The sequence below is a fragment of the Euleptes europaea genome, chromosome 13 (assembly GCF_029931775.1).
Source record: "Euleptes europaea isolate rEulEur1 chromosome 13, rEulEur1.hap1, whole genome shotgun sequence".
NCBI lineage: Eukaryota > Metazoa > Chordata > Lepidosauria > Squamata > Sphaerodactylidae > Euleptes > Euleptes europaea.
Window position 1 is genome coordinate 39,133,646 of NC_079324.1, and position 26,714 is coordinate 39,160,359.

Below are 26,714 nucleotides of genomic sequence, written 5' to 3' on the forward strand. Positions count from 1 at the left end.
CTCCCACTGCACTGGGCTGTCTCCAGAGATTTCTCCAGAGAATTCTCACAAAGGCACATTGGCTCCAGCAGGGGGAGAAGGAGGGCAAAGGGAGAGTTGGCTTAAGACCTCTCCAAGCACAGTAAAGCAAATTCTGCAATGAGATTACAACACTTGCAGTGAGATTACAACAACTCATAGAGTTGGGCCATACAGGCCATCTAGTCCATCCCCCTGCTCAACGCAGGATCAGCCTAGACTAGTGTTTGTCCAGCCTCTGCTTAAAGACTGCCACTGAGGGAGAGCTCACCACCTCCCTAGGTAGCTGATTCCACTATCAAAAAACTCTTACTGTAAAAAATCTTTTCCTAATATCCAGTCGGTACCTTTCCTCCCACAATTTAAACCTATTATTGCGAGTCCTATCCTCTACTGTCAACAGGAACAGCTCCCTGCCCTCCTCTAAGTGACAGCCCTTCAAATACTCGAAGAGTGCAATCATGTCCCCCCACCCCAACCTCCTCTTCTCCAGACTAAACATTCCCAACTCCGTCAGCCTTTCCTCATAGGGCTTGGTCTCCAGGCCCCTAATCATCCTCGTCGCTCTCCTCTGCACAGGGCAGGCATGGAGAGCTAGAGAACTCTATGCAAGGAGAAAGGGTAGGTATACCATAGGCTAAGCAAAAAGACTTTGCTCACCTGGCTCTCCCTGCTGCCAGCCCCCTCCTCTTCACTCCAGTATACAAAGCCCTTCTGAACCAGGGGTCTACACAGCCAGTGCTAGGACAGGGTGGCAGCAGCTGGCTTCCCCCCTCCTATGGCATGGTATAGTGGTTAAGAGCGGTGGTTTGGAGTGGTGGACTCTGATCTGGAGAATCAGGTTTGGTTCTCCACTCCTCCACATGAGCAGTGGAGGCTAATCTGGTGAACTGGATTTGTTTTCCCATTCCCACACATGAAACCAGCTGGGTGACCTTGTGCTAATCACATTCTCTCAGCCCCACCTACCTCACAGGGTGTCTGCAGTGGGATGGGGAAGGTGATTGTAAGCCAGTTTTATTCTGCCTTAAGTGGTAGAGAAAGTCTACCTTCCTTGTTTCTACTACCATTGCTTTCCTAGCAGTACTCCTGCTAGCCCCAGTGTATTACTGAGAGCCACCCTCCACCCACCTAGTCTCCCTTTTCTCTCCCACTTTGTGCAGCTGAAGATCTTTGAAGATGACTTCCGGAAGGAACGCTCGGACAAGCAAGTGCTTCAGCGCCTCCTGAAGGGAAAGCCTGATGCCAGGAAGCCCGTCCAGCCCCACCACTGCAGGGGCCAGGAGAAACCCTTAAATGGTTCCTGTAGCTGCAGCTGCCACAAGAACCACCATCACCAGTGACCACAGGAGTGCACGAGGCATCCACACAGCCCGGAGGCAAAGCCCTCAGCCTCCCGCTTCTGCACAAACTAAAAACCGGAGCAGAGCCTCCTCAGCTGGCAAAGAAAACATCTTCTGCCTTTGGTCACTGTGCCCCTCTTTGCTTGTGGCAGGCCCACCAAAAAGAGGTTCGGCAGCATCTAGCATCGCCTCTCCAAAAGACTAAGGCAGCCATATGACAGGCCAATCCCTTCCTCTCCAGAACCGCATTCCAGCATTAGTGTCAAAATTCCTGTGATGCTGGAGATTCACAATCAGACCCCCCCAGTGGGTAATTTGGTCTCCGATAACAGCCATTTGGGGGTGGGGATATGGCGAAGACTCTAGTACTAGAGAAGGAGTTAACTCTTTGCTCATGAAACCTCCCTTCTCAGTCTCCTTTAAGCCCTTATTTTTTGGGGGGGAGAGACAGACAATGCCAGTATCTGGCTGTTTCCCAATTTGAGTTTGAAATCAGCTCCAAAGAAAGCAGCACAAAGAATTTAAAAGCCACTCTCCTAGTGTTGCCCACTCATTGGAGCGGCTTTTTTGATGAGATCTGCTCACCAATCCCAAATGCCGTATCTAAGATCGCCAGGCAGAGGCAAGCCTCCTGTGAATGACAACCAGCCTCATAATGCAGGGTATGGCTGCATTCAGTTCCAGTTATCCCAGTTCGAGCTCATCAGAGAGCTGGAAAAGGTGCAGAAAAAGAATCCAGGGACTGAATCCCTTCCCTGCAAAAGGATGAAATATTAAGGGGGTTGGGAGTCATAGGATACAGTATGGTGATTCATATAGGTATGCACAGAGAGGACAGGGAAACATTTTTCACCCTCTCCCATAACATTGGTACTCAGGGAGTTCCCATGAAACAATCAGGACCAAAAAAAAGTTCTTCGCGCAAGAGAATTAACCTACAGAGCTCAATGCCACAAGATGCGGTAGCAAGCACAAGGTTTGTTTTTCGCTGTCAAGTCACAGCTGACTCACGGCAACCCCATAGGGTTTTCAAGGCCAGAGAGATTCAGAGGTGTTTGCCATGGTTTTCCTCTGCATAGCAGCCCTGGACATTCTTGGTGGTCTCCCAGCCAATTACTAACCAGGGACAACCCTGCTTAGCTTCCAGTATCTGACAAGATTGGGCTAGCCTAGGAAAAGGAATTGGGGGAAGTCATGGAGGACTAGTCATTGACAGCTCTTAGCCATGATAACAAAATGGAACCTCCATGTTCAGAGGCAGCATGCTGGAGGCGCCAGGTGAGGGCTGTTGCCCTGTATGTGGGCTTTTTGCACAAGCAGTTGCATGACCACAGTGGGAAAGAAGATGCTGGATTAGACTCTTGGTCAAGTCTAGCAAGGCTCTTCTTGGGGTTGTGATGCCTGTCAGTGGCCCAACATAGCTGCCATCCACACCTTCTGTGGGTTCCAGCTGCTGACTATAAACACAAAAATTCAGGGAACCCTGACCGACCCCCCCCCCCCAGGCACTCTTGTTGTCGCACTCTGCCTCAGGGCTGAAGCACCAAGCAGCTGTTTGTTCTGCAGTTCAGCCTTAGCTAACAGCAGAATCACCAGCTACTACTATGTACTTGACTATCTGAACACACAAGAAAATTGACACACACCACAGCTTTCACCTTTCAACGTCTTCTCCACAGACGTAACTAGAGCATAGGAATTCTGTAATGTTTGAACTGCAACTTATTGTTTGGAAAGGTAATTATTAACTCTTATCCTTTGCTTAGCACCTGGGGTCAGTGGGCAAATTTCCGCCTCCCATTGACTTGATTGTGGCTGACACTCAGGACAGCATTTTTGCTTGGCGTTTGCAGAAGCAGCACCACCTCATAAATCTATAGTGCAAGTCTCTCTGAAAACCACTGGTCAACTTGTACACAAAAATTCTCATCCCACTCCTCTCCTCCCAAGGGAGAGTAGCCATCAGGGTAGGAACACCTTTGTCCAAAGCCTGTTTGCTGACCTATTAAGAGAAAGGATTGTAATAGTAAATTGGACAACAGCTGCAGGGCACTAAATGAAGGAGACAATTAAACAAGCAGGTGGGAGCCAGCACCAAGGTCTTTTTTTCCAGTGACATCTAGCCAGAATGTTTTCTAGATGAGAATTACTGTAATACACTCTACATGAGGCTGCCCTTGAAACATCTTAGAAGCTGCAAGTAGTGTACAATGCAGCAGCCACTGACCTGGGGGAGTCCTTGTGAACACATTACACCATTGCTGAAACTGCAGCACTGGTTAGAAGTTAGCTTTCAGATTTGGCACAAAGTTGTTCTAATCTTCAAAGCCCTTTGCAAAAATCATAACTTAAGAGCCCACCTCTCAGAAAAGAGTTGGTTTTTATACCCCTACCTTTAAGGAGTCTCAAAACGGCTTACAATCCCCTTCCCTTCCCCACAACAGACACTTTGTGAGGTAGGTGGGGCTGAGTCCTCAGAGAACTGTGACTAGCCCAAGGTCACCTTGCAGGTCATGTGGAGTGGGGAATCAAACCCGGTACTCCAGATCAGAGTCCACCACTCTTAACCACTATGCGCTGATCCATCCCTCCTGGCCTGAATTTGTGCATGTTGTTAATCCTGCTCATCAATTACTCCTAATTGTACTCCTCCACCACCTGGGTTCCTTTGGTCTCTGTAAAATCTTCTCTGTTGTTACACCATCACCATTTCTCGGAAGCTTCCTACAAGATTTGTAAGACCTCACACTGATGTTAGGGATGTGTGCAAAAGTTTTTTTTTAGGGAAGCTTTACAGATGAATGGTAGTTTAAATTTGCTGTTCTGAATTTGGTAGCAGGCAATTGTTACTGAGCATTTCAACATCAGTTTGTAGTTTTCTGTACATTTTGCTGAGCCTTTTCGGAAAGGCAGATTAGAAATAAAACAGAAAAGCAGCAGCAATGATGACTCAAGGCAACACTAAAATGAACAGTCTGTAACACACACTTGGGGGGGAGATCAAGAGTATTTGAAGTATAAAACTAAAGGTATTCACACACCTCTACATATTTCCGGTGCTCTGGAAACTCAAGTTCCCGGTAACAAAATTTATTGCCATGATTGAAGACAAGAAGAAGTTTATAAATGTACTCTAGCAACTTGTTGATAAAATAGCAAATATTCCATCTTTGTAGTTTATCATTGTTTGGAACCAAGCAGATATTGGGGAAAGGCCTTGCTGTCTGTAAGACTGGGAGCAAAATCCCAGCCCTGGTAGGAGACCTTCCCCAAATCAGTTCCGGAAGGTCCGCAGCACATCCCAACATTGTCTTGTGGACCAGCAGCCGACGTTAAGAGAAAAGAACAAGATTGCGGTGGAAAGCAGCACACTCATTTCAAAGCCCACAAAACAGACACCCACAATGTTAAGAGTCTCCTTGGAACGGAGCAGTCCTTCCGCTGGTGCTCCCTCCCCCTTGACTGCTCAGCGCATCAGTAGGCTGTGCTTTGGCCCATCCACCCTCTCCAGCTTCTCAAAGTGCTTCCTGGCATTTCGAATGTTAATCAGCGTGGCTGCAGAAGCTGGAAAAAGAGGAGACAGGAGATGAGCGAGAGCAACAGATTCAGGGGGTGCAAAAGGGGACCCTGTGCAGTGGTTGTAGAGAAGGGCGACTGAACCAGGGGGTCTGGAACAGCAAGCCTGCCTCAGTCAAGCAAGGCACAACAGTACCTCTGCACAGAGGAAAGGCAACCTGGCAATGCTGCTTGCTCAGCCAGTACTTAGCGCCAATCCCCCTCTCCCCCACCACTCAGCTAGCATGACCTTTCGCTACCGTAGAATATCTGCTCTTTTAAACGTACGTATGGAAGGATCTGACATGACAACCATCACATAAGTGTTTGATGTAAAGATATCGATGAAGGCTGCAAAGTTGGAGTTCCTGACCTCCATGCTCTGGAAAGAGGCAGCCAGTTTGCTGGTGGGAAAGGAGACAGAAACAACATTTATTAGCATAATGGTGGAGTTTGGTGCTCCAAACCAGAACTTTTTTCACAACATCCATCAAAATAAAACATGCTCTCACCTGCAGCTCAGCTTGAATTGTTTTATAATGTTGCTGATTTTCTCAAATCTGTGGATGTCACGCTGTTCTTTACACTGATAGTGGGAAATGACCTGTTGGGAGAGGTATTTGCTATAAGTAGGACCAGCATCAGTAGTACCACAGCTCAAGCCAGAGATTCAATCAGAACTCCAAGCATTCAGCCAATGGAGAGACACACAAAAAAAGGAAACCATGGTTTTTCTTATACTGAGCCAGGTCTTTTAGGGTGCTGCACCCAAGAGTCAAAGCAAACAGTGGCTGAGACACCAGGCTCAATCCTGGGAGAACAGAAGTCACATCAGCCACCAGTCCTTATTGGACAAAACCTTATCTGTAAAATACAAATAATGGAGCAACCACCTCTGGGTTCTTAGGAGGGTGAACCATCAGTTTTTATGTGTGAAGCTATTTGCTTTTTCCTCAGTGATAGTCCTATTACTCCAACTCCTCATTGCGACAGGGAGAAGGAAAGCATTGGGCAAGTTCCTCAACCCAGGCCAGAGGTGCAATTTGAACAAAGGCCTCCAAAAACCAAACACAACACACATTTTTAACAACAAAGCAGACAGAACCTATGGGGTTGCACTCTCTCTCACCAGGAACGTGGCTCTTTCAAACAGAAGAACTTCATCAGCTTCAATGATCTGAGCAAAGTTCCTGAGATTCGTCTCCAGTTGTTGGACGTTGGGGATCAGCTGGTAGACTATACTGGACCAAGCCTGCCCAGAGAGAAAACACAGCAGACAACTCTATATCCAGTCTTTAAATGTTACTTTAGCACTGTGGGATGAACCCACAGAAAAATGCCCCACTCCACTGCTGTACACGAGAGAACCTTGGTAGCATCCAGTCTGAAGGTTCACGCTGCCTCCTTTGCAGCACATTGGAGTAAAATAAGAGGGAAAAGACCAGCTGAACACAGGGGGCAGACAAAGTGGTACAAACCTTGTAAAGAGTTTCATCCCAGATGGATGTTCTAAAGCAGGCACACTCCAAAGGACGGGATAGACGTTTCAAGTCCTCTTCTCTCTCTTTGAAAATCTAAGGGAAGAAAGTCAGATAGTGACACACCTTTTCTGCTGTGGTTAGAGTGACTCACCTTCTATGCTAGACAGGCTTCTGAACCCCAAAGAATCCAAATTCTCTGCCAAGGACACTCCATTTAAGAAGTTAAATGTCCATAATTTCATTGTTGCCCAATTGTGTTACTATGACTTAGGTTTGCAAAGACCATAGAACTTTTGGCTAGGTCTGCAGTAGCAGACAGCAAGAAAGGAGTACACGAGTAACAGTGAATTTTACACAGGAAGAGAATACAGATACTGTCTTTTCCTTTGCCAAGTTTGGTCACTGCTGACCAAGAACATCTTTAAGGCTATGTCTGTTCCTAGGAGCTTCTGGATGATTTTTAGTAGCTACAGTTCCAAAAGCTATCCTTGGAAAGAGGAGAAAAAGGTTTCCAAAAGTGTCAAGACACTGAAGTTAAAGAGGGCGAAAGGAGGAATTCACTTTGGGGGAAAATGCACTCCAGCATCACTTTGGGTGCCCCAAGCCTCACCAGATCACGCTGGTCCTCCTGCACTAAGTCCATCTTATGCACAAGGCAAAAGATTTTGGCATCTGACGAGTTCTGCAGAATGGCTTCCAAACATGACTGGTAATAGTGCATGTCTTTCTCAAGCTCCCTGCTCTCCACGTCAAAGACATAGATCAGGACCTCCACATTGCGAAAGATGTTATCACGCTGGCTAGTGAAATAATTCTCCATGAAGGTGTCCTGTCTGGAAGGAGGAAGAAAGTAATTGAGCCACCCACATTCAGCCACTATGAAAACCTTCATTTCTCACATTTCTAAAGCAAGGGCCTTGGTTTCTACTCCAATTCATCCTGCTCTTGGTGTCCGTACAATAATATCCAAGGCTACCCATTCAAAGGTATTTCAGTTTTTAGACCCACTGAGTCCAAGACCCACTTGTGATGCCTGAACTTATTAGAGGTTTCCCACAACAGCCCTTTCAGGAGAATCACCTCTGCTGCCATCACACTCTGGCCATCCTTCCAAATATTTTGAAGCATGTGAATGAGAAATACCTACCCTCCACAGTCCCATAGGTTTAACACCAAGTTGCCCAGAAACCGAACATGAGAATGCTCCACATCAACTGAAAAACAAAACAGGAGAAATCTGATCACTGTACTGCAGATTGGAACAAAGATCAGCAGCACCATCAACTCAGTCACAGAACTGCAAGTTAGTGCCCACGCACAAACCAGTCTATTATAGCCTTGACTGACCTACACTTGTTGCCAGGCACCCGTAACCATCTGCATATTTTGTATGAAAGACTCCCCAGAAGCAATTCCTATCACTATCCCACCAGACAGCGATTCTTTTTTGCCTGTTCACCCACTTCAGATCTTTTCCCTATCTCAGCTATTATTATGGAAAGAGTGTGATGCTCCATCAGATTCCAGACTCCCAATGAAGGTACATCAACAAACCCAGCTCTACGACACTGCCTTAGTACCATTTGCTGTTGCTCAGACTAATATCACATGAACGCATAAAGCTGCCTCATACAGAATTGGACCAAGGTCAGCATTGTCTACTCTGACTGGGCACGCCTATCCAAGGTTACCTACTATTTGATTGGTTTAACTGGAGATGCCAGAAATTAAACGTAATACCTTCTGCGTGCAAAGCACTGAGCCACATCCCCACCTCACCTCCCTTCAGAAAGGACGCCAGCACACCAACCAGAGCAGAACCCAAGGTTCTTATGCTACTAAAGAGCAGCCAAAAATTAAACAATCTTACTGCACATGGAGAAATCCTCAGGATGGTCCCCTAGAACACCTCTTTATAAGCCCCACTGTAGAAACCTGGGGCCCATGCGCTCCACTGAAGGACATCCTTGGCTAATCCAGTAGGCCACACTGGCATTGCAACAGTATCCTATGCTAGGGAATAGCTGGATTCAGCACAAATAAAAAAGAATTAAGCAGCAGAGCTCAATGGATCCAGTTATCACACATTCTTCACTCCATTTGCTGAGGGGGAGCAGCTCAAACATCCTGATGGCCCCCAGACTGCACTGGCTCTGGGCTTCAACAAGCACTTTGGGAAACAACTCATTTGCCTCTGCTTGTGCAAAACAGAAGAGAACTGAATTTTTCAAATGGCAATCTTAAAAGCCAGACTAGCACAAAAGAGCCCCAGAGGGTCGATAAAGAGAAATTAGTCCCTTCTTCTTTTAAATGAAGCTCAAGCTTTTAGAGTGCTAAAACAAAGGATATTAGATATTGAAAGCCAGTCTGTATATTCCAACGCAGTAAGAACATGTTCACCACTTTTTTGGCATTTATCCAGCTTGAGATAAGCTTCCAGACTACTTCTCAAACTTGACCTCTCCAATGTTAAGATGTCAGTTTATGCTGGCTCACTTAAATCTACTTCCAACAGCATTGACTAGAGGCAGATACATCAAAATCCCTTACGAAGAGAGACTCTGTGTTTGCACAAAGAGGCAACCCGAATCGGAAGCCCACATCTTACTACACTGCGATCTTCATGCGCTCCCGCAGGAAAAATTCCTGTTACCGTTACTTAAGGATAGTCCGGTCCAAACAGATGTGGGCCTAGTGCGCTACCTATTAAGAGACAGTAATGCGCATATAACATTGATGGTAGCAAGATTCTTGGAAACCTCTCTAGGAGCGCTGCGCCAAGCTCCTCCACAGAGTTAAACTCTATCAAACTGATTACATAGCACTTTAAGATTTATAGGTTTTAACTAGTTTATTGATATTTTATTGTTTAAAGATTGTATTTTAACCACTGATTACAGTATTTAAAAGATCTATGCCAATAAAGGCTTGAATTGATTGAAAGAGAAATTCTTACTTGTAGCTCCGAGGCGCCGGGTATCCCGTGCGATGTAGTTTGCGAAAATAATGGATCGCATGCTGGTCTTACCAGACCCACTTTTCCCCATCAACAGCACCTGATAACAAACAGGATTACTTCTAACACCTCTCTGATGAAAATAAAGCAATGAAAGTTCATTGATAATGCCCCCCATCAGCTGTTGCTTTGCTTGGCTGGGAAAGGACTCTGGAAAGCTGCAAGCAATTATATACTGCATCAATTTATTGGATATACAAACATACAGCCATGGATTTACACCCTAGAAGGCTCACAGCTCAGCATTCTGCAGGCAAACATCCTTATGCTTTGGCCAAAGTCAAGCTTCAGATCCAAGTCTTACCTTCTTTTTCATGGCTGTGTTCGGCATCCCACACCTGCAAACACAGATGAAGAGACAATGGACAGGGTATTAGCTAGTTGTTCCAAATGCCTAGGTCACAAATGCCTCTCTTCTGAACCTATGCCCAGACACAGGCATTCTAGCAAGTGAGAGAGCTCCTTCACCAATGGGGAACATGTTGCCTTAGGCCTTCCAAAACAAAGCATGCAAGCCCTTCATTATCACCCCAAGCAAGAAAACCTCTGCAGCAAGAAGCATCTAAGTGTAACAGTGGATCTTTTAGCACACCCCTTTCTGTAGATGTGACATCAGGCCACTGTTGGGCCCACAAGAAGGCAGGTCTCCTACACTGTACCCTAAACCAGGGCTTTGACTCACAGCTCATTATGAAAGGCATGCCCTAGTTAGTAGCAAAGCTTTTTCCTTCACTAGCAAGGGCTACTTTTGTAGCTACACGGAAGATGCTTCTAGACGGGGAAATAGCTTAGTTTGCTTTAAAGGAATTAGACAAATTCACAGATAATGGGTCTATCAGTGACTACCGTATTAGTCATGAGGACCAAAAAGAACCAACTTATTCAGGGCAAGTACAGAGAGAGGTTTTGACTTGTGTGACATGCTTGTAGCCTTTGTGGGGGCATCTGGTTAACCACTGTAGAACATTAGTTGCTGGACTAGATGAACCATTGGTCGGATCCTGCATGGCAGCTCTTACGTTCACACGCCACAGGCACATATTGCCACGCACTGCATTCCACATACATATAAAACAACAAGCAACTGACTTGTATTTACGATCACCATTAGTATCTTCTATAACAACATGTTAGCTCCGACATAGAAGTGACTTCAACGTGAAGCAAACTATCCTCATCTAAATCCTGCAACATTTGGGGCTGAACTCCCACCAACATCTCCTCTGTGCTGTATTAAACAGTCAGCACCACGCCTACCTGGAGCCTCACACAGAGTGGCAAAGGGCACAATCCTGGCTCTCTTGAAGCTCCAACGCCTATTTCCAGTGTCAGGACTGAGCAGGTGCAGAATCAGTACGAAAAGACCCACACAGCAAGGCGAGGGTTTTATTTCAAGGACAGCAGCAGGCAGCCTTGAACCCCCGCAACCTTTTCCTCTCTCTCCCCTCCCACCCCCCATTCTTCCTTGTGGGGAAGACCCAGAGAAGTGGAGAGAGCAGGTAGGTGAGCTTGGGGCACCCCAATTATACCCCCAGCAGTCTCCCCCAGTCGCCCCTGCCAGTCCCCCTCACCTCTGTTCTTTTTTTATATAACATTTTTTATTGTTTTTTATAGTACAGTAGTTTCCATCATTCATTAAAATAATTATATAGTATAAACAATATTTCTCTATTCTATACATCTAATTAGTTCATATATTTACGTTAGCTTCCCCTCTCTCCTCTACCTTTCTGATAACTTTATTGACACCTTTGCATTTAAGTTCTAATTCAATACAATACTTCGTATGTCAATCAGACTACATTTCTGAAAACCTAAATCTTTAATCTTAATAATATTTCTACCTTAGTCAATTGAATTAGAGCAAAACATCACCTTCAGTACTTCCCAGTCCCCCTCACCTCTGTTCTGATCCGGCCCGGCGGAAGAGTTGGGGAGCAGTGGCGTGGAGAGGAGGGCGGCCTCCACTCCCTCCTCGGCAGGCAGGCCTCAAGGCCCCGGCCTCGCGTAATCCACTCACCCAGCGCAGGTATCGCCTACTTCAGCTTCGACGCTCAGGACAACCCAGCCCCACAACCGTGTCTCGGGACTGTCACGTGACCAAACTCCGACTTAGCCCCTCCTCCTTTTCTTCCCTTGCTTTTCCTCCACTACTGTCAGGTGACGAGCGCCTTCTCAGCCATGGAGATGGAACCGCCTAGAGCGGCTGTGACTGCCGCCCTTAGTGAAGCCAGGCGCCCCATTTCTCTTATGGGTATGTTTCAAATGACATAGATCTAGGATCAGGGATTTCTGACCTGGATAGCCCCAGGCTAGCTTGACCTCGTCAGATCTCAGCTGCTAAGCAGGGTCGGCCCTGGTTAGTATTTGGGTGGGCAACCTCCAAGGAATGCCAGAGTCGTGACCCGGAGGCAGGCAATGGCAACCTACCTCCGAATATCTCTTGCCTTGAAAACCCTGCAGTGTCACCATAAGCCCCCTGTGACTTGATGGGGCGGGGGAGTGTCAGGGAAGTGGGAATGAAGCGGTTGGTACGAGGAATTTGTACTTCCTCCCCTTCCCTTCCTATGGTCCTCTCTTTTTTCCGCTCCTGATATGCAGAAAGTAGGCAGTATAAGCATTTGCAAAGGCTTCATCTTCATGCCAGGAAAAGCTTTACGTGGAGTGTTTTCTAAGATGTTCCTGCATGCAAAAACCGAAGATACAGAACAAGCGAAAAGCTGCTAGTATAACTAGTATCAGGCTTGCCTGCGAAACGAAAAGTAGCCGGCTTCTCGGCTCCTATTCAGCGTGTCGCACAGGAAGCAACGCGTGTCCCGTTCGCACGTACAGTTCAGGTCAAGCGTTTGCCACGCGCTGTTTGTGATTTCTTCTCCTTGTCTAAGGTTTCCATTTAGCAGCCCGATCCAGTGCACAGCGACTGATGTCATTAAGTTAGGCATACCTTACTCTGCACACCCACTGGAATTCTTTTCTGCTTGCTTTCTCCCTGGTTTCATGCTCTCTGGTATAAACGGCGTTTACAATCAGTAACTACGACTTTTTTGTAAAGAGCCGCCGTTTCATGTATGCTGGATACAAATTAGGGAAAAGCGCAACGAAAATGAACAAGAAGAGTCCTAAAACAGAGGTTGTCACAACGGCCTCCCATATGGTCTAGCGGTTAGGATTCCTGGTTTTCACCCAGGCGGCCCGGGTTCGACTCCCGGTATGGGAAGTTACTATTTTTTTCCTTCAGATTCTTATTGTACACAATTTATTTTAAATTTTGCCTGCACACACTGTGATCAATTACCAATCTATTTTTTAAAAAAAAAAAAAACAGGAATTGTTAAAATTTAAAACACTTCAAAAATGCGTATATGCTTTCCAAGCAGAGATCAAAGCAGCGACTTTAGCAGCTTTTTGCCACCAGGAGGTGCTGATGCACCGTTTGCGAGAGAGACGTCCTTCGTACAGAAAAAAAATATGCGCCTTATAGGAATTGAGATGCATGTCTCTATATTCACTTGCGCCACTCAACGCATTTCTGTGGGTATGCAGGTTTGAAAAAGTGAAAGGCGGCTCTGTACAATCTTAACATCACTTTTCTGGGAGTAGGCCTACTGAATACACCTGAGTAGGCTTCCTTTCTAAATGCGCTTGTACCGTGCAGCTTTTGGATTAATGGAAAAGCAGGAGATCCCATCCCAACATTTCTGTGTGTTTTCACTGTACTTGGGATTGATTGGAGCCGTCGACGTGGCAATCCACGGGTTCAGAAAACCCCTTCCACGTTCACACCATCAGTAGGGGAAGGGCAGGAAAGCACTTGAAGCGGTACATACCAATTAGAGAAGATCCAGCTCTTGTTCATGAGCCGAACTGGGGTGTTTGTGGCAGTTGGTTCTGTACATGTAAGAACCCAAGAACAGCCCTGGTGGATCAGACCAGTAGGCCGTCTAATCCAGCTTCCTGTCGCGCACAGGGGCCAACCGGTTCGTCCGGAAGGCCAGCAGCAGGACCTCCAGCCGCTGGTATTCAGAGGTTTACTGCCTCTGTGGGTGCAGGTTCCCTTCAGCTGCCATGGCTAGTAGCTGCTCATAAACCTATTCTCTAGGAATCTGTCTAACCCGCCTTTTAAAACCGTCTATCTATGCCGGTGGCCATCACGACACTGTCTGGCAGCGAATTTAATCACATTCATTTGCCAAAGCCAGAGACAGATATGCACTTAATCACGAATAAAGGAATAAGTCACCAAGCGGTGCTTGCTTTCCGGGGAGAAACATATACCGGAGTTCAAGGCTGCAAAGTCCCTTCCCTAACCCGGAGGTTTGGAAAAGGTGAACTCTGCGCGTGCTCAAGAGCCCTGTCGCCTGGCTATTAGGGCGCCGGGTTAAGAACTGCCCCTGGCAATCATGCATCCGCTTGAGGATTTATGGATTCCATGAATGCATAGGCCCAAAATGCAACAAACGCCCCCAACCCCCGTTTGATAAGAAATGGCTCCTCCCTGCCGCAAAGCACAGCCCTCCGCTAACTTCGACCTTCTCCCGCCTTCCTTGGGATCCGCTTCGCGCTGTGACAGTTCCCCGGGCAAGCCCCGCCCACCGCGTCCGGCGATTGGCTGAGCCGGCGGCAGAAGGGGGCGAGGCTTCGAGAACAAAAGTTGCCGCGCGGAGCAGCCCTTCGTTTAGAGCGCGCGCGCGCCTTGGGAGACCCGGGGAAAGTTGGCGTCTCGTGCGGCCCGCGGCGGTGCAGGATGGACGGAGGCGCCGCGAGCAACGCAGGTCAGTGGCGCCGCCCGCGCACGACCGAACGCTGCTTCGGGTTGCAGGCGGTTTCTTTCGGAGGGAATGCTGATCCCTCTGCGGGGGCGCGTGGCGGGTGAGGGTGTGCCGTCTGCGCTGATGCACGGGGCTGCGCCTGTGTTGAGTCCGTGAAAACCTGCCGGGCCTCGCCGTTCCCTAAAGACCAGGAATCTTGCGGCACCTGCAAGACTCACAACAAATCTTGTCCCAGCAGAAAGCCAGAAAACATTCGGTCATTTCTGCATGGGAGGTTTTGCCTTGGGTTTGCCGCTGTTGAGATGCACGTTCCCAACCAAATTCTCAACGTTCAGCAATGAGCCCCCCTGCAGAGTTTTGAGAATGTGTGTGTGTTAAGTGCCGTCGAGTCGCTTCCGACTCATGGCGACTCTATGAATGAATGAAAGGGCAAGAGTCCAGTAGCACCTTAAAGACTAACAAAAATATTTTCTGGTAGGGCATGAGCTTTCGTGAGCCACAGCTCACTTCTTCAGATACAGCTACAATGTCTAGCTGTATCTGAAGAAGTGAGCTGTGGCTCACGAAAGCTCATGCCCTACCAGAAAATATTTTTGTTAGTCTTTAAGGTGCTACTGGACTCTTGCCCTTTTCTACTACTGCAGACAGACTAACGCGGCGACCCACTGTGAATTATCTATGAATGAAAGTCCTCCAAAATGTCCTATCTTTGACACCCCTGCTCAGATCCTGCAAATGGAAGGCTGTGGCTTCCTTTATTGAGTCCATCCATCTCTTGTTGGGTCTTCCTCTTTTCCTGCTGCCCTCCACTTTTCCTAGCATGACTGAGGATTGAGAATTTAGATGGGGGGAATGTGCATCTAGAGAGCGGCAAAGCCAAGGCACAACCTCCCGGGCATAAGTGGCCTTGGGCCACAAAACGTCGGTCTGGTTTTGTCGCAACAGGCAGTATAAGGGGGTGCTCCTCTCGACGCGGTGGTGGGAGGATAGGGTAGGGTAGGCAAAGCAGCGGGCATTCCGCGTCTCCCGGCGGGTTTTGTTTCTGGCTCCCCAAGAATGGCTCCGGAGCGCTGCCGGCTCGGCTGCCACCCAGCCCTCTGGCTCTTCTGGCCGCCTCTCCTCCATCCGCTCGCTGGAGAACCGGCCGAAGGGGCCAGCAGCTCCCTGCTCCTGGGGGCGGCACCGCGGGGGGGGGGGCGGCGCCCCCCACACCCCCACCAAGCTGGGCGAAGCGAAAGGACTGGCGGCCGACCGAGATCTGCCGCGGGCCGCTGTCTCCCCCCTCCCGGCAGACTCGCCGAAGGTGAAGTGGGGGGGGGCACAGTACCCTTGCCCGCCCGCTCGAACGGGTACAGGGACGGATCTGCCTGGGCGGTCCGGGGGCAACAGGAGAAAAAATTGCTCCTTCGCCCGGGTCTCCCTGTACTGTCACGTGTGAACAGGCCCGCGAGAATCCCGCTGGCTTCCAGGCTTGTGGGTATCGCTACTTTTGTTTAGGGGCGAAAACGCAGGGGAGGTTTCGCCTGGGCTTTGCCGCTCTCCCGATGCCCATTTCCCCCATCCCAATTCTCCAAACTCTGTTGAGTTTGGAGAATGGGAGAAACCGTAGTATAAGTGCTCTTTTTGTATTTTATTTTATGTGACTTATAATTTGTTATGTTTTTCTTATAAAAACTAATTAAAAAAAAGAGAGAATTGGGATGGGGGAAATGGGCATCGGGAGAGCGGCAAAGCCCAGGCGAAACCTCCCCTGCGTTTTCGCCCGAGGTCCCCTCCAATAAGGGAAGCCGCAGCCTTCAATTTGCAAGATCTGAGCAAGGCTGTCGAAGATAGGACATTTTGGAGGACTTTCATTCATAGGGTCGCCAGGAGTCGGAAGCGACTGGACGGCACTTAACACCACCCCCCTCCTGCGCTCGTGGCTGGGCGTTGATGGAGGGGGAGCGCTGCCTTCGGAAGAGGAGACCCCCCACCCCCTTCTGCCTTTGGGGACGGCAGCCGACTCTGTCCCGCCTCTGCCTCCAGACGTGCGCACAGCCGCGTGTAACACCCACCCACCCCTCCGCGGGCAGTGAGCGCGGAAAGCCCCTTTGGCCCGGCGGAGGCGGCCAGAGAAACGAGCCCCGAAGGCGCGGCCTCGAAGGCGCGGTCCTCGGGGCGTGGCTCCGGCCTCAGGGAGCCCGGCCGGCCCCCTGCATGCCTCTGGCGAGCCCCCCCTCCCGGCAGGGGGCGCTCCTTGGCCCCAACCTTCGTATGGCCCAAGGGACAGCTTGGATGGGGCGGAGGGAGGGCGAGTCCTGGGCGCGGGGCTGGACTTTTGCCGAACGGTGCCCGGCTCTGCCCCTTGGCCTGTGTTACGTGCTTGGAAAGTGGCCTTTGTAATGAATCTCGATCAAGCTTGGCAGTAGGGTTGCCCACCTCCAGGTACTAGATGAGGAACAACAGAATGGCCAAACACCAAGTAATATGCAAGGGTGAGCGTTGTTATAATTATGTCAAGAAAGTGCAGCAAGGTGCAAAAGCCATGTAACAAGACACAGCTTGTATACAAAATACAGTCATATATGAAATACAAAAGTACAAAGGTTCTTGTAGGTTATCCGGGCTGTGTAACCGTGGTCTTGGTATTTTCTTTCCTTAGGAAAGAAAATACCAAGACCACGGTTACACAGCCCGGATAACCTACAAGAACCAATGAACTCTGACCGTGAAAGCCTTCGACAATATTTCAAAAGTACAAAAATACACAAATACAAAATGTCCAAGAAATATGATCCTTTTAGTTCACAATGTGAACCTGGTAAAGGCGCCTACAAGGCTATCCACTTATTTGCTGTGTAGCATGAGTTAACTTTATACTAACTTTATATACAACAGGCTAACTTTATATTGATTCAACCTCCAGGTACTAGCTGGAGATCTGCTATTACAACTGATCTCCAGCCGAACTGGAGAAAATGGCCGCTTTGGCCATTGGACTATGGCATTGAAGTCCCTCCCCGAACCCTGCCCTCCTCAGGCTCTACCACAAAAACCTCCCGCTGGCACAATGAGGGACCTGGCAACCCTGTTTAGGAGGCTGGAGTCTCTTTCCCGACTCTGCCACCGGCTTGCTGTAGGTCAGCAGTCCCTTGTCCGACAGGGATCCTGTGGCTGCCCAGGTGCTTCCTGCTGTCCCCTTGTGGCTTTTCTCCCTTTCACTGGAGTGGCAGAAGCCCAGGAGGGAGGCCTGCAGAGAGCACCCGTTTGGTCAATGGTAGAAGGCTGCTAAGGTTTTGTGACTGGGCCCAGCCCTCCTGGCAGCCGTTTTGTTGTAGCAAAATTCCAAGGTGGCTGCAGGTTCAGCAAGGCTGGGAAATCCTGTTCTAGGTGCTGGGTCAGGTGACTTGGGCCATTTCTTCATGGGAGGTTTTGCCTTGGATTTGCCACTCTTTAGGTGCACAAGTTCCCCATCCGAATTCTCAGAACTCTGCATGGGGGCTTACTGTTGAGTTTTGAGAATTCAGATGGAAAAAATGTGCATCTAGAGAGTGGCAAATCCAAGGCAAAACTTCCCATGCAGAAATGGCCTTGCTCTTCCTGGGTCAGGCTTTGCTGACCTCTGGAGTTTTGAGTGAGTTGGTCACCTGGCTTGCATTCCAGTGGGTGTGGCTCCCTGGAGTTGTACAAATCACTGGAGCAGATACCCATCAGGAGACCCAAACACTTCACCCTGGATATTGCTCTGAGTTGGCCTGGCACAGTTAGAGGGGACCGTGGCATAATGTCTTCTTGCACAGCATCTTTCAGTCTTGTCTTGACTTTGCTTTACGATTGCATACCTCCAGGTACTGGCTGGAGATCTGCTATTACAACTGATCTCCAGCCAATAGAGATCAGTTCACCTGGAGAAAATGGTTGCTTTGGCGATTGGACTCTATGGCATTGAGGTCTCTCCCCAAACCCCACCCTTTTCAGGCTCCACTACAGAAATCTGTAGCTATTTCCCAGCCTGGAGCTGGCAACCCTGCTTTGCTTAGAAGCCACAGTGTGGGAACTCCAAAGTGGACATATGGGGCCAATTGGCAGCTTAGCTCAGGGTTGTGTTTCCAAGAGTGGCCATCTAGATGCCTAGGAGAAGCACACAAGAGGGCATGAGATTCCAGCGAGGTGGACCTGTGAATGTGTTACAGAAAAAGAAACACCCAAAGATGTTTTGTGACTCATCCTAAAGTCGAACACTTAAAGGGCAGAAGTTTTCCTGGCTGCAATCATGGGACTCATCATGCTTAGAAAACTGCGTTAAGCACCACGAGACTCCTTTTTATGTTTGGGGAAATGTGCTTTAAGCTTTCATTTTTTGCCACAGGTCACTTCTGAGGCATTATTAGCCCCAGAGTAAGGAAGGGGACATATACTGTCCATGTCCTGGTGCTACTGCTCCATATGCTTTCAAAGTCTTAGTAGCAAAGGTGTGTAGAGTTGTGTCTTGTTGCTCAGTTATGCAGGCATGCTCCGCCAGGGGACCATTTTGCTCACAGCACAAGGTGGCTTACAAATGGTAAATGAAAAACGTACAGAATAAAATAAAGCCTGACATAACTACCCACCACCACCTCCAAAACACCTGCATTAAAAGCACCTGGTGCTTTTATGTGGTGCCCATGTGCTCAGCCCATCTGTTTGCCATTCCGCAGTGCTGCCCACCAGCTGCCTGGATGACTTCCTGCTGGAGTTTGACCAGGTGGTGCAGGACTTCGACAAGGGGGAAGCTTCTCAGTATGAGCAGCATCTGGAGGAGCTGAAGAGGAGGACCCTGCCCAGCCTGTACGACAGCGGCATCGATGACTCAGAGAGTGAGTGTGACCTGAGCCAGTTCTGTGGGTGGCTGGGGAAAGACAGGCTGTTTCTTTCCCTCTGCTCACCACCCTCTGGCTTTATGGGGGTGTCCTTGGATCGCTTGAAGGTCTCTAAAGGAATCTGTCATTATGGTTAAGGCTGTTTCCACTCTCTTGCGCCAGCTCTTGATATCGCTGAGGCAGAAGAGCAGAGACTGCCCAAGGCGTGTTGCTGCCTGGTTATCTGCTGGGAGCAGGGCCGGTGCTACCACTGGGTGAACTAAGTGGTCGCCTAGGGCGCAGACCTCAGAGGGGCGCAGAACTGGCCTGAGGGGCACCGTTTTAAACAGATTAGTTTCTTGGGAAAAAACGCAACTGACAATTTATATATATATATTTAAGATAAGTCCCACAACAGTGCTATGGAATATAATTAATTATAACGTCTTATAAAAAGTTTTGTGCTTTTATTTTTTCTACAAGACATCTGTTTTTGAAAATTGGTTAGCAATGGGGGGACGGACGGACAAGTAGTTAGCCTTGCCTAGGGCGCAAAAATGACTGGCACCGGCCCTGGCTGGGAGCCCATCAGTAGGCCGGGATATTATTGTTAACGCCTGTCATTTATTTACTTCTGCCCCTTCATGACCCAACTCTTCCACCCCACCCCCTCTCATTGTCAGCTTCTTGTCTGCCTTGCATCTAGCACCAATGGCAAGCTAGGTGAGCAGACAGGGCATAATTCCTGGTTTTGATACAGCCCTTTGCATACTGTTGGTGCTCACCGAATGGTAACCACAAGCAATAGTGGTACATTTGCTTGCAAGGTGGGGGCAGGTTGGTGAGGTGACCGCACTTCGCTGACTGCACTCCAGGAATGACAACCCACCCGCCACACAAAAAACCAGGTGCTACTGAGACTTCATCGTCTTCTTCCTGCAGGCAGCAGCACGTCTCCTGGCAGCAGCTTGAACACCAGTGAGGAAGATCTCAACACTCCCGTGACCACGCCCTGTTCCACAGGTAAGGGCAAGAGGCGAGGTCGTATGGAGAAGGGCGGGGCTAGAAGCCGGCCTAAAAGTGCAACTCGCAAAGGTCTCAGGAGCAGCTTTCTGCCACAGCTAGGAGGGGGTGGACTCCTGCCCCATCTTTCGGTGGGTCTGGATATATTTCTGTGTCCTAGGCAATGCTCAGTTATGACAGTACCTACATTACGGCCAGTTATGCAGCTAGATCTGGCCTAGCTGTTTCTGTGCTGTTAGCCCCTGAACTTATTTCCTTGCTGCTTTATTAGGGCTCTTTCACACATGCTGAATAATGCACTTTCAATCCACTTTAACGATCGTTTGCAAGTAGATTTTGCCATTTCACACAGTAAAATCCAGCTGCAAAGTGCATTGAAAGTGCATTATTCGGCATGTGTGAAAGAACCTTCAGTGAGACACAGGCTGTTACCGCACTAGGTATTCCCAGCGATGTATCAAGAATTTGGAAATGTTATAAAAAACATCGCTTTAAAAGGGTTTTTGGATGCCACTGCTAAAAAATGGTTGGAAGATGTCTTCACAGCTAAAGGGGCCAAACAAAGTGCGAACAGTATTTTTTAATAACAGTTTCAAACTCTTAATACATTGGCCCTCCCAACCGTACTGGCCCAATCTAACTCCTTCAATCTCTTCAAGATTGCTGCTAAATGAGATGGAACCAAGTTGTCAGAGGCAGTAGAGATTGGGAGTCCCAGTACTTTTAGTACTTTTAGAAGGCAAAATATGCAGGGGGGTTTCCCCCCTCCATCCTAAACGTTGAATTTCAGATTTGAAATTCTCCAAGTTTATTGACTTCATTTTGGATTGGTAGAGGAGAGGGAATGGGAAAAGCTGACCACTGTCCTCCTTTGTGTCCTAGCCAAACTCGGAGACACTCAAGAGCTGGAGGACTTCATTGCAGACCTAGACAGAGTACTGGAAGGTACGTATGAAGACGTTACCATAGCAATGCCGGGTGCTATGCTGTGCTGAAAAGCTCCCATCTTGCTGAGTTGGGCTTGGCTTACTACTGCCTGCTGCTGCTGCTTGTTCAAAGTTATGCAGCCCAACACCTAGTGCTGTGGAATTATTGTGGCTGCAGGGCTATTGTATCTGTTTAATGCTATCTTGAAATAAAGGGTGTTTTTAATCGTCTGGCAGGTTTTGAGGAGGTTTTCACAAAACCCAACAAACCTGGTTCCCTTTTTATCAAACTTTGCATTTCAGTAATGAAACACAATCTATATTAAAATGAACTCTCTCTTCGCTTGTGGTCTGCCCTCTGCCCTGCTTTTGCCTTCTGCTATGAATTTTGGCATTTGTGTGGACAATTACGAATCCTGACATCTTGTGAACCTGCTGCAAGATACAGAGATGCATAATATGCAAGCTTTTCCTGTGAAATAAAGACTAGGAATTTGCTATGACTTAGAAGGCTGCTCCAGGTGCCAAAGTCTTGCAAGGCAGGCATGTACATTAAAGAACAAAGAGATGTCGAACTTATGCTGTTGTGTGTATGTATAACTTTTGTTGTTGTTGTTCTACAGAGATGTGAATGGCCAGGTTCCTTTTTCCTGGGTGATGCATTTCCTATTGCACCTTTGCCCTGTGTGGGCAGAACAAAAGGAACTCTCCTGGCTGCTGTAGTATCAGACTTCCAGCCCTGAAGAACCACTGAAGTTCACCTCGTCAGACTTCTGGTCCCTCTTCCAACAATCGGTCCTAATTGCAACTTCTTCTCTTCAGAAAAGGAACTGGAAGTCAATTTTGTGACCAGGCTGGCTTGGCATTTTGACTGCTTGATCATAAGCAAAAAACCCAGTCTTCAAACCCAGCAATGAAAGCAGGAAGATAGTGGAACGGCTTATCACTTTGGGGGAGGGGGCTTTTAAAAAATTGGCATAATTTTTAAAAATGAACTGGTGCATGACAATGAACAACAGTCCTTTTCCAGTAATACTTGGGGGAAAGTTATAAAGCCAAAGAAAGCTATGCAGGAAGGGGAAGACAAGTGCCAGCTTTCTTCAGAAGGGGGCTCTAAGGTATCCCAAAACCAGACTGTTCTTAAACCATCTCATCAAGCATGGAAATTGGTAGCCCTATCCTCAAAGTTCATTTGCTCAACTCCCCTCTCCAACCCCTGGGAGTTGCTTCCAAAACCAATAAAAAATGGGTAGCTTTTAAAGCGTACATGAAGCTCTTCTGGCTGGGGCTTCTTTAGTCTCCATTACAGAAGGAGTAGGTTTTGTGCACCTGGAGGAATCATGCATGTATGTATTGGGTCCCTCTGCTGAAAGGAGAAAGATGACTGAAGCGGCATACACCACTTGGTACTCCCATATTTGTTTATTGCTGGATGGGGGAGGAGGTTTATTTGTCTGTAGCTATATCCCACTGTAAATATTGTAAACTAGCAAAGTGATCTCTTTTGAGTCTTGTTTGCATCGGAAGTTTATTTAAATAAAGCGAGCTCTTGCAGGCTTGATGTGTTTGGCTGCTAAGGGCAAAAATTTGGGCTTTTGACAGTGGGTCAAACTGCATGTGGTCCCATCATGGATTTGCAACAGGAGACCAGCTGCGTATTCCCTGTGGCAACTCTGTTCAGAAGCACCACAGGGGCACAATTCTAATCAGGACGGCAATGGGATGCAAAGAGGGCCTCCTGCCTTCTATGCTGGGCTGTTTTGGGTGTGCAGGGCCATTTTGTGTTGGGAAAATGGCATTTAAGGGACGGCTGGAGCCTTTCCTTCGTGGCAACATGTGCCTGAACCAAACTGGACCTCTGCAGCATTTCTATATTGAGTTGCCATGGGGAACTTGCAGCTTTTGCCTGGGTTCAGCTCACCCTGGCGATCACCGATAAAATGTAACATGTCATTTGGGCCACAAATAATTTCCCTGGGGGTTGTTCTGTGCTTTGTAGGGAATGCTGAGGATCTCTCCCAGCCCTGCCTGCAGCCTGAAATCCAGAGGTGCAGGTGATTGAATCAGAGCACTTTAGGTATTAATCCCTTTACGGCCTGTTGTGGATAGACTTAGCAAAATGGCTCTTACTGCTACATAAGAAGCGATATTATTTTGTTTATAAAACATTCTATTTGCTTTGCCGCAAATATTCAAAACAGCACACGGTCAAGTAACAAGGAAGGACATCAATGAAAACAGACATCAGAAGGACAAACAATGAAGAAGGTTTAGAGAAGGCCTTTACTTTTTAAAAATAGATGTGCTTAAATGCTGCCAAGGAGGTGTTCCGGAGGGCCTCCCAGGGAGCTGGTTTCAAAGTGGGGACTCCACCCACCCCTCCCTCCCTCGGCTTTAATTTCAAGCCAAGAAGGAGCCCAGCGCAGAAGGTCTGAAGCCAAGAGTGGAGAGTCTCCACTCAAGTTGTGTCTTCAATTAGTCCCACAGCCAGTGTTGGCACATTGTTTCTTCTTCCCCGTGTCTCATTGCTGGCGGACTTGACCCTAGTTCTCCTGCTGGCAGTGCCCAAAACTGGATGGCACCTTTCCAAAAAGCCACTTGGTGCATAAACTACAATTAGGCATCTCCTCTCTCTTACTGAGGGCCCAGTTTTTGCATTGAGGACAGCAGTGCTTGGCAGACCCAGGAAAGAGGCAGCTGCAAGTGCGGAGAATCAGCAGTGTGGTATCTATTTCAATATGACTTGTATAGAAATTACTACCCTGCTTTACTCCCCAATGGGAACCAAAGTGGCTTACAACATTGTTCTCACTACCTTCACTGTGTCTTTACAACAACCCTGTGAAGTAGGGTAAGATGAGAGAAAGAGTGACTTGGCCAAGGTCACCCAGTAGGGTTGCCAGCCTCCAAGTGGTGGCTGAAGATCTCCTGGGATTCCAACTGATCTCCAAGAGACAGAGATCAGTTCACCTGTAGAAAATGGATACTTTGGAAGGTAGATATATGGCATTATACCCTGCTGAGGCCCCTCCCCAACCCCACCCTCCTCAGGCTCCACCCCCCAAATTTCCAGGTTTTTCCCAACCTGGAGCTGGCAACCCTATCACCCAGCCAGCATTGAAGTTCATGGTGGACTTGAACTGGGTCTCCCAGATCCTAGTCCGACTCTCTGACTGCCACACCATGTGGGCTGGAAGAAGGCATGGCCGTGGAGAAGTGGGTGGCAGATGAGGCTTGGTGCACATGCCTGAAATCTGAAGAGGGAGAAGCAGCGTTTCTTAAAAGCTGGTCTGGAAAGGGCCTTTCCCTGTTGGGCTCAAAAGCCTGCCTGTTCAGCAGGGCCTGTGAGGTTAGCCACTTCCTCCCTCCGCCACCATGGATGATGTCAGGCTTTCCACAAGGCATCTGCTGCCCATGTGAAGCGCAACGTGAGCAGAGCCATTGCCAAGCAACCGCCAACATTATAAATACTCTGAAACTCCAAACCTGGCAAGGGCCAGCCCCCTCGCTGAGTATTGCTCACGCCACAGAAAGGGGGGAAAGCACCCACAGTGTGTGTGTGTGTTGGGCGGGGCTTTGTCCTGCAGGGGTACTGCCTGGCGTGTTTGATTGCAAAGAGGGACCCATTCAGGGGTCAAAAACCCTCTGGGACACCTTCAGATCAGCTCACCTTCCTGTGTTCAGCCTGCACTGAGTTCTTCCCCTTCCAGAGTGGAGATGGGGGGGGGGAGTTTATTTACTACATTTCAACACTGAGCGCCCTTCATCCAAGGCTGGGCAGCCTGCATGCTTCACCCCTTCTCCACTTAATTCTTACAACAAGCCTTTGAAGTGGGGGAAACTAAGAGAAAGTCACTGCCCCAAGATCACCCCATGGCATGAACATTATGGCAGAGGCTGGATTTGAACCTGGGTTTCTCTGTTCCCGGTCCAACACTCTAATCACTACACTAAGTTGCGACTACTGTCAGCCATATGTTCTTAATAGTAATGTCAACAAGGAGTCCTCCATGGCAGCTGTGTCTTTGCTTCAGGTGGGTGGTATCAAAAGGGGATGCGAACATATAAAGCTGCCTTATGCTGAATCAGACTATTGGTCCATCAAGGTCAGTATTGCCTACTCGGACTAGCAGTGCCTGTCTGGGGTTTCAGGGAGAGATCTTTCACATCACCTAAACTTTTTAGCTGGAAATGCTGGGGATTGAACCTGAGCCCTTCTGCATGCCAAGCAAGTACTCTACCACTGAGCCACAGCCCCTCTTAAAAACAGGGGGCTTGTAGATCAGCATAGATGACCTGACTGGAGTACCCAGAAGAAGAGCTCAAAGGAGGTAGGAATAATAGGTATTCCCTTGTATTTGTTTTGTATTTTCTGCCCCTTTTGTTGCATAAGAGACCTGGCTCAGGTAGGGTCTTGGTTCCGGATGCTGCTGAGCACATACACTCATTCTACAACTCCGGTGTGCCAGTCTCCAAAAACTCTGGGCTATTGGCCATGCTGCTTCTCCCCCAGTGTCCAGTCTCCATTATAATCCATCGTATGCACGCAAGGGAGAGGAGAAGGATATAGACAGCACGGGTGCCCCAACAGCCTAAGCTTGCTCAGTGCACAACTTGGTTGCTGGGTGGAACACCACCAGTGTTTATTTCCCCCCTCCCTGTCTGTGCATGTTGTCATGTGTCTCTTTCCAGCCCGGTTGATGTCTTGCTTTGCTCTCCTGTGCAGCACAAGTGTGTCAGGAAGGAAGTAGCTACCTGTGGGCTTGTGGTTTTTTCATCTGGCAGGCGTCTGTGCCTAACACACAGGAGTTCAGCAGCAGATAGTTTTTTTTAACCTATCTTTGCATAGCCAGGTCTTGGGGAAAACATTGCCAGCTAAATGCCTGATATAGCATCTGCACTCAGAGGCCCTTTCGGGGAATAAAAATTGCACCCCACTCTTGAAGAATGAACCAGGTGACCCCAGGTAGCTGGGCTACAAACCTCTGAGTAGAAGGTGCTGAGAAGTCACTAGTCTGTGTGCAGTGATCTTGCAAATGTGCCCCAGACTGTACAGAATCCACCCAGCAAAGCACTGGCTTGCTGAAAAAACGATCTTCGGCATTCCCCACTCAGAGTCCCAGAAGAGAAAGAAATCCACTGAGGTGGGACTGCTGCTTGTTTAGGGGCTTCAAGAGAGAAAGGTACCATTTTGTGAAAGATCTGGAGACTTAAATCTACCACGGTACAGTGTCTGCTTTTATGGTGAGCAGTAATGAAAACTGGTCTCACTCATTTCTCATAAAAGATGCTTTGGGGGCGGCCCCATGGGAAAGGGCCAGGATGAGTGTTGCTTATACTGTGGGGTGTGTCTGGTGTGCATTTCTGATCCCAGGCAGCTCAGCTTTCTCAGCAACATCCCTGGGGAGAGCCTGTACCAGACTGGTGTCATGGTGTGTGTCATGCTGCCGTATTGAGCAAAGTAGAGAATGGCTGGCGTTTCATCTCTCCCTGGGCTTGGCTTCTGACTCTTGGCCGTGTCAGGCCAGTAGACGGGTCCTCACCCACAGCCACCTTGCAATATATCCTCCCTATTCTGAAAGAATGTGTTCAAGACAGACTGGAAAAAAATGTCCATTGGTGGGATTTGGGAAGACCAGAGAGATGTGGCTTGGGGGAGATCATGGCTAGGGTTGCCAGGTCCCTCTTCGCCACCGGTGGGAGGTTTTGGGGGCAGAACCTGAGGAGGGCGGGGTTTGGGGAGGGGAGGGACTTCAATGCCATAGA

General features: G+C 48.5%; 2 protein-coding genes and 1 non-coding gene across 4 annotated transcripts; 2 read left to right on the forward strand and 1 right to left on the reverse strand.

The window, feature by feature from the left end:
* Positions 1 to 4,608: 4,608 nt before the first annotated feature.
* LOC130486063 (ras-related GTP-binding protein A) lies at positions 4,609 to 11,543 on the reverse strand. Of its 2 annotated transcripts, none has more exons than XM_056859242.1 (10): positions 11,434 to 11,543; positions 9,718 to 9,751; positions 9,354 to 9,453; positions 7,545 to 7,611; positions 7,008 to 7,230; positions 6,395 to 6,490; positions 6,046 to 6,168; positions 5,429 to 5,520; positions 5,205 to 5,320; positions 4,609 to 4,925 (listed from the first exon to the last, which is right to left on the reverse strand). In XM_056859242.1, the coding sequence occupies exons 2-10, from the start codon at positions 9,742 to 9,744 to the stop codon at positions 4,828 to 4,830; spliced, it is 942 nt and encodes a 313-aa protein (XP_056715220.1). In that variant the 5' UTR covers positions 9,745 to 9,751; positions 11,434 to 11,543; the 3' UTR covers positions 4,609 to 4,827. The 2 variants fall into 2 exon arrangements, with proteins under 2 accessions (XP_056715220.1, XP_056715219.1); XM_056859241.1 differs by having other exon boundaries at positions 11,315 to 11,538.
* A 1,015-nt stretch (positions 11,544 to 12,558) lies between these two features.
* Positions 12,559 to 12,630, forward strand: TRNAE-UUC (transfer RNA glutamic acid (anticodon UUC)). The gene has a single exon. It is a non-coding gene; the product is annotated as a tRNA-Glu (tRNA).
* Positions 12,631 to 14,157: 1,527 nt separating this feature from the next.
* On the forward strand, positions 14,158 to 25,544 carry LOC130485870 (regulator of cell cycle RGCC-like). The gene is made up of 5 exons (XM_056859017.1): positions 14,158 to 14,185; positions 18,859 to 19,017; positions 19,942 to 20,022; positions 20,905 to 20,967; positions 25,462 to 25,544. The coding sequence occupies exons 1-5, from the start codon at positions 14,158 to 14,160 to the stop codon at positions 25,542 to 25,544; spliced, it is 414 nt and encodes a 137-aa protein (XP_056714995.1).
* Positions 25,545 to 26,714: the final 1,170 nt, after the last annotated feature.